This window comes from Trypanosoma theileri, assembly GCF_002087225.1.
Source record: "Trypanosoma theileri isolate Edinburgh chromosome Unknown TM35_Tth_27_V1, whole genome shotgun sequence".
In the NCBI taxonomy this organism is placed as follows: Eukaryota; Euglenozoa; class Kinetoplastea; order Trypanosomatida; family Trypanosomatidae; genus Trypanosoma; species Trypanosoma theileri.
Genome location: NW_021639869.1, coordinates 354,804 through 362,385, shown reverse-complemented (window position 1 = coordinate 362,385; position 7,582 = coordinate 354,804). Strand labels below are relative to the sequence as shown.

At 40.4% G+C, this 7,582-nt stretch overlaps 2 protein-coding genes across 2 annotated transcripts; both read right to left on the bottom strand.

Moving 5' to 3' along the window:
* Positions 1 to 2: 2 nt before the first annotated feature.
* TM35_000272060 (uncharacterized protein) lies at positions 3 to 2,300 on the bottom strand (the record flags this gene model as incomplete). The annotated part of the gene is made up of 1 exon (XM_029028099.1): positions 3 to 2,300. A coding segment is annotated over one exon (2,298 nt), but the record flags the coding sequence as incomplete, so codon positions are not given.
* An 815-nt stretch (positions 2,301 to 3,115) lies between these two features.
* Positions 3,116 to 6,976, bottom strand: TM35_000272050 (uncharacterized protein; the record flags this gene model as incomplete). Its single annotated transcript, XM_029028098.1, has 1 exon — positions 3,116 to 6,976. The coding sequence occupies one exon, from the start codon at positions 6,974 to 6,976 to the stop codon at positions 3,116 to 3,118; it is 3,861 nt and encodes a 1,286-aa protein (XP_028880681.1).
* Positions 6,977 to 7,582: the final 606 nt, after the last annotated feature.

The window sequence follows — 7,582 nt, the reverse complement described above, 5'->3', positions numbered from 1 at the left end:
GTTGATGGCTGTACTGCTGCTGTTGGTGATACGCTAGGCACAGAAGGAGTAGAGCTTCTCATCTGTGTTGGCATAGGAACTGGCACCGCTGGCGCCGAACCAGTTGATGGCTGTACTGGTGCTGCTGGTGTATTCGTAATGGTATCTCTCGGTGCATGTTGTTCATCAGAAGGCAATCCTCCCGTTGGTTTGGTTACTAAGAGAGAATGCTGTGCTTCTTGCATAGAAGGTCGATTCCCAACTGATTGTGCATACTTTGTAGCCATTTGAAGCTGTTCACGTAGTGATATAACTTCCATATTTAAGCGTTCTGATATTACCTGCCTTTCATACAATTCTTGTTCCTTTTTAGTGATAACTACGCTCTCTTCGCGTAGTCTTTGCTCCAGTACATCCCTATCATGCTTCACTGCATCAATAGTATTGCGCAAACGTGCCAGTTCATTATCTTTTTCATAAAGCAAATTTTGTGTCTTTGGTGCCGACACCGCTGCTGCTGCTGCAGTGGCTTGCAACTGACTGCAGTGCTCTTTCAATGATTCTATGTTCTGTTTTGCCTCCTCGGCTTCACGACGCAATTGGCGCTCCCGTAACTCCGCCTCATCTAGAAGTTGTTTACTTCGTGTCTCCTTCTCGCTATAAGACCGTTGTGCCGTAGATAATTCCTCTACAAGAGCAGCAACTTTCCCCTGAGCCGCATCCCGCTCACGGCGCAGCTCCTGTACGTTGTTGTCCATCGCCTGCACAGCTGACTCATGCTGTCGACGACGCTGTTCAATTTCTTGCTGTAATTCGCGGTTACGCGCTGTAAGGTCAGCAACTGCGCCACCTGTCCGCTTTAACTCTTCTATGCTTAAACGCAACTCTGTGATGAGACGATCTTTTTCTGTGTTTTGGTGCTGTTGACGTATCCCCTCAGACCGCATCTCCTCTACTTGCTCTATTTGCAACTGCAGTCGCCTTTTTGCATCATCATACTGTTGTTCTACTTCTTTCAGACGTCTCATCAGTTGTGTTTTCTCTTCCTCTAGTGTCCGTCGCATGTCATCATAACGTTCATTCATGCGGCGAAACGTTGCTTCGAACTCTTTTGCCGTTTCACGAGAAGTTACGCTCTCGTTGGTGCGTACATTCTTTCGTAGATTCTCTATCTCCTCGGCATGAGCGGTGCGTGTACGTGTAAGTTCATCTGTTAAATCTTGGTTAGCCTCCCGTAATGAACGCTGTTCCTTATCATGTTGTGCCACAACGGCATCAAACTCCATCTGAAGTACTTCCAGTGCTTTAAACCGCTCATTTGTCTCCCGTTCTGCTTCTGTTGCACGCCGGTCTGCACGAAGTTTTGCATCTAGAGCGTCACTCAACTGTGTACGTAAGGTGCGAATCTCCTCCCGTGTTCGTGCCTCATCTGCAGATGTTAACGCTGGTTTAACTGCTGCTGCGGCGGCTGCTTTAGCCTTGTACTGCTGCACCTCCGCTTCACTGTCACGAAGACGCCGCTGTAACTCCGTCATATCCGCCTCCATACGTCGAAGCTGTTGGCGGTGGGAATCTTCAGCATCTGTTCGCAATCTCTCATAATTACTCTGAACACGTTGGAGCTCTTCTGTAAACCACTGTTTTGCCTGAAGTTTGTCTTCTTCAAAAACGCGTTGTAGTCGTTCCAAAGACTTTTGGTGCATCTCTGTAAGTGATGCAGTGTCTGCTTCACGTGCAAGAGCCTCACTCTCCCTTTTTTGCCGCAACATCTCCTCCAACTGTGTATGAAGTTGAGTGAGTTGTGTCCGCGTCTCTGTAAGCTGTGCCTCACTCCGTGCGACGAGCTCCTGTTCGCGTTCAATCTCCTCCCGCAGTCCGAGTGTCTCCTTCATGTGTTCCCGCAGCACTTTCTGCAAGCGGCCGTCCCACTCGCAGTCCCGCCGCCGCTGCTCCTCTGCGTGCCGCGCCAACAACTCCGCGTTCTCCTGCCGCCGCCGCTGCTCCTCCGCGTGGCGCTGGCGGTCCAACTGGCGGCGAAGCGACATCTCACGGCGCAGCACCGCCGCCTCCACCTCCCGCCCCCAACAGACACCACCACAGTGGTCCGCTCGCGGCTTCACCACCGACCACGACCCGCGGACTGCCGAATCCCTGTTGGCAGGCAAATAGGATCCAACAGCATCTGTAGACGAGGATACCATTCGCACAGTTTTAAACAAGGAAGATGGCGTCATCGTCTGACTCGGAAGCACCGGAGGCATCGCCGCAATGAAGGCTGAAGTGTACTCGTGTAGTGCAGAAAGACTATTCACATCGGTCATTTGTCTATACTCCTTTCACCTTCTTGCCTCTGTTTAATACAGATCACTCTCTATTCTAATCGTTTTTTTTTTTCTCGTATAGTTTGTATTTCTGGTTACTATTTTCTTCACTTTCTTATTTCTATGTATATATATATGTATTTCTTTCTCTTGGGTGGTGGGGTTGGGAATAGTCTGGGGTGCAGTAAAACTGTCGTGAGATATTCTACAATATTATCTCTTCTTAAGTTTACCCCGTTCTTCGGTTTTGTTTCTGAAGAAGTCACCCCACAACAAAGGACACCGACGTTCGTCCCACTTGCTGAAAAACAACAGTGAAAATCCAAATACAAAGAGAGAAAAAAAGAAAAAAAAAAAAAATAAAACACACAACCCTGCATACATACATAACAACAATAATAATAATAATTATTATTAGACACAGAGAAAAGAGATGCTAAGAAAACTTTCAGTGAGATAGTAAAATCAAGTAATGCATATCTCGCCTAATGCGTATGTGCAAATTTCCAAAAATTGTTCTTTTGAGTAGTACGGTAATAAAGAACGATATGCTTTCTGAGAAGCATAAGAACAGTAATCATAAAAAGTAATAAACAATACCACATAGCAATAGATACATAGAACGAATAAAACTCATTCTCCAACATAACCAAATAAGAGTATATATTCCAGATAATAATAATAATAATAATAATAATAATAATAATAATAATAAAAAGAAGGAACATCATAAAGGAAAAAAAAGAAAAAAAAGCACAAATTCAAGAAAAGTATTCAAACCTTATATACTCAAGTCTTCTAAACAGAAACTTATATCATACATCAAAACGAGAAGTTGCTGTAGCTGTTACCGTAGATGCTTTAAGAGCCTTCATTTCATGAGCGGCAGTTGTGGCTATACTACTAAGACGATTAAGTGCCATTGGAATATTTTCCACAACCTGAGACATTTCTTTACGAATACCTTGAAGGGCAGCCTCAATTTCAGATATTTCATTTTTCAAGTTAATCACAAGATGTTCTTGTTGTTTAACAAAAGTAGAAACAATATTGTTCAAGAGTCCACCATATCGGAAACTGCGTAGTAGAACCCATGGATGAAATGACATGGCAGAGAGTGTCTCTTTCCAGACTGCAAGAAGAAACCAAAGAGGGTTCGTTGACATGATATGACTCTCAATAATAACATTTTCTCGTTCTTCCTTCTGTTTTGGTAGAATCCCTTCCCCATGCTCTTCTTGCTGTCTTTGTTTTTTCGCTCCAGTGTCTTCAGAAGATACGGTAGCGGAAGAAAATCCAAACTGAACTATACTCGCATTACTGCATCTCGTATTCTTTTCCATTATTCTAGTAGTTGTTGTTCGTTCCACGCCAAAAGATGCAGCTTTTCGCATCCAATTAGCGGAATGTTGTTTCATATCCCCCATATCCAATGGTGCCCAGAAACTTGTTTCTAGATCTTGTATTTCATCTAATAAAGTTGGATCATCAGAATGCATAACTTCTTTATATTGAAATTCTCCAGAATTAATTTCTTTTTCTTGCTTGCGCAGATACGCCAAAGATCTTGAAGCATAAGAGGTTTCTTGCGTTTCATTATGTTGTGTTAAATCTCTAAGAATAAGAAGAATCTGATCTTCACAAAGTGAACCACGTAAACCGGTTACAAACACCTCTAGTTCTGAAGATGGTCTTAACTCAACCAGAGATAAATGAGAAAACGTCTTTAACAATGAACGTAGATTTTTCTCACTAGATTCATAACCTCTATAATAATCTACAGAAGCAAAAATTCGAAGTAACTTACGTCCTACTAAATTACGTTGTCGTTCACACATTCTTGTAAAATCCGGCATAACAGCTACAAGTTCCGCTACGAATAAATTTATTACTTCTGTATTAAAACGTGATAAATGAAGAGTTAACTCCTTCTCCATAGTTGCTTTAAAATTCCTTGCATTATGCTCAACAAAAGGGATATGATGTTTTTTCGTTTCATTTCTCTGAAAATCTGAAGTCTTTGAAGCTTTGGGAGTATGTGAGTCTACATGTTCATTTCCTTTCACTTCATCATTACTATTCAATAGACCATCTTTTTTCTGTTTCTTTTCTGTGATAATACTTCGCAGATGAGAAACTTGTCCTTCATAGCTTTTGTTAATAAAGAGATGTACAAAAGCCTGATATTCTTTTCGTAATCTTTCCCGTGCCTGTGTACATGCTGGTAAGGATGAATGACAGAGTGAAGATGCTGGATGTCGTTTAGAAGTACGAGGACAGACTCCACAACGTTCATTTTCTGTTTCTATAATATCGAATAAAGTCCACCAAAAACGAACTGTAAGTTCTTCAAATTTTTCTTGAAATTGAGATTGAATTCCACGTGATATATCTCTTGGAATAATTTCTTTCTTTATTCGTGTAATACTTAATACTCTTGCATCACTCTGTTTCTTCATATATTGAAGTTCACGTCTACACGTTTTCAGACGTCTTCGAACAAATTTTCTTGCTTGTGGTAATACCATTTTTAACTGTTGACACCAAACGACAAGAGAAACCGCAGCATGGGCAAAAAAGTTTTCTAAATAATTACTTTCAAAATATTTCACTGCATTAAAGAGTTGCTCAGCCCCAGAATCTTCCCACATACTTGTAAGAGCATGATGCCAAACAATCTTTTCTAATTGTTCCTCTGAAAGTACAGACTTACGAGTATTAAAATGTTCTCCAAATACCACATCACAGTATTTAGATATGGCTCTACGCAAAGATATCAATGACCCACCACCCGCTGCTGGTGGGATCATAAAAGTACTGGAAGAACTAGATGGACCTAACAGTGTATTGGTAGAAGAAGATAATAAATCGGTATCTACCGTTTCTGTTTCTTGTACAACTGGTGGAATTACTCGAAGATCAAAAAAGGATTGAAGTACATCATGTGTAACGTGACTCATACTTCCACTAAATGGAATTACTTGCCAAGAAGCTACAGAAATACCGTAAATTTTCTCAACTTCCTTTTGAAATAAAGTCACAAGTTCGGGTAATGTACGTGCCATTGGAGGAGGACGTTTCATAAGTTCTTCATCTAATGTCATGACTCCTTCTGCACGGGTAATAATAGCATCGGAAAAGGTTAATACAAATAAAGTTAAATCTGCTATTAATTGACATATACTTCTTCCATCCGTAATACCATTTTTATCATTCTTACTATGATGATAATAATTATCCTTATCAGTACTTCCAGTATCTTTTCCTTCACTTTGACTTGGTTTTGGACTTGAAGAGAGATCATCTACATCATTATTTGTTTCATTATGTAGCAAAGGAAGTGCAAATAGACCAAAGAGTTCAGCCATGCAATCTACCATACGTGAAGTACCAACTACTTCTGCAGGAATTGTAAAAATAAAAGATTCTCCACATAAAGTATCTGGAACTTGATATGATGTCATTCCTTCTCGTTCACTACGTATAACTCCTCCACTACATTCTTGTAATGACCAAGGTGTTATTGGGACTTCTTTCATAGTATCAGTTCTAGTTCTTACAGACGCCGTTAACGTTTGTAGTGAAAATTCTCTAGTCCTATGAGAAATTGTAGAATTATATGGTAATGTAGAAGTTGCTATTTGTTGAATAGGAATCATCTCATCTCTTAATCCTACAGAAGATCTAGATATGATTCTATTCTTTCTCATTCGAATACGATCCACAATGGTCGTATCAAAAGAACCTGGTCGCATAGAAATCATACGATGTAATGCCGAATTCACAGATGGTGAAAGAACTCCATTTTCTGTAGAATGTAATAAACGACAATCTGGAAAAGGTGAGACGGTAACAAATTTAAAGGATGGTTTCCCTCGCGGTTCATCCTCTGCCCGACAAAGTCTACGTCGTCCACGTTCACGTAAGAATGGTAAATGTGTATTACTGAGTCCCACAGTCTCATCCGGATCCATACTTACATCCGTCTCCCACGTCGCACTCCGCTCACGCCGTGTATGATTATTATTATTATTATTATTATGATTGTTATTATTATTGTTATTATTATTTGGAACGAAGGATGGTGAGAAGAGAATACCACCACCAGAAACAGCACTAGAGAGTGTCATTGTTAGTGTACCACCATTACCAACAGCAGAAGCCGAAATATCATCTATTCCTTCATTAGGACAAGACGTATCATTTGGATGTAATGGTGGAAGTTCCATTGGTGAACTCGCAAGAAGAGCAGCACCGCCGTTTACATTTGGTCGTGTTGGTAAACGTTCAAAAAGATCTGGTGGTATTTTCTCAGCGGGTCCACTTCCATTGCTATCATTATCGGTATCTTCCATCGTGTCCACCTCTGCGAGTGATGGGGGGCACTTTAGCAACAACTCCACAAGTGTACTTTTTCCACTTTCCGCTGATCCCGCCACGACCAGTCGTTGAGCTCCGTACATTCCCTGTTTCTGCGCGGCTGTTCGGGTGCCGCTGCGAAGAACATCGACCAACGCACTCAGTGATGTGCGCAACCGCAGTTGTTGTTCGGTGGAGTCCGTGAGAAGATCTGTGAACTCGGCGGCGGCCTTTATCATCGCCTGCACACTGTCGGAGACAACAGACGGGGTGGAGACGAGTGCAGAGGACGTCGTGGAGTCGTGTTCATTCTTCATGTTTCCCTCCAGGCGTACACACAACGTGCCGCCCACTAATAAAAGAAAAAAGAAAAGAAAAAAGAAAAGAGAATATCTCCCCCTGTATATATATATATATATATATAGTAATCTCTGAGAGTGGAAGAGTTCAATGACAAAGGCAATACAAAGGAGCCTGTAAAGAAGAATGGTAATAGTAGCAACCAATACTAATACCAATAATAATAATAATAACAACAACAGTAAAGAAAAGGTAGCCATAATCAGTAAAATATAAAGAACAAAGAAAGAAAAAAGAAAAAAAAAAAAAGGGAAACGGAAACGACTACGAAAAAAAAAAAAAAAACTGTTAACAGATGAGGCAAGAGCAAAAATAATAGTAATAGTAATAACAATATCAAAGACTGAAAGTAAACTCTTCTTAATAATTACCATCTTATTTTTCCTTTTGTTTATTATATTAATGTTTCTCTTTTCTTTTTTCCTCTTTGCAAATTGAATTTCTTCCATTGACTTCATTATTGTCATTTCGTTTGACGTCGTTTCTTTTTATTTTATTTTTCTTTTCCTATTTAATTCTTAAGAACTTATATCAATATATATATATATATATATATATATATA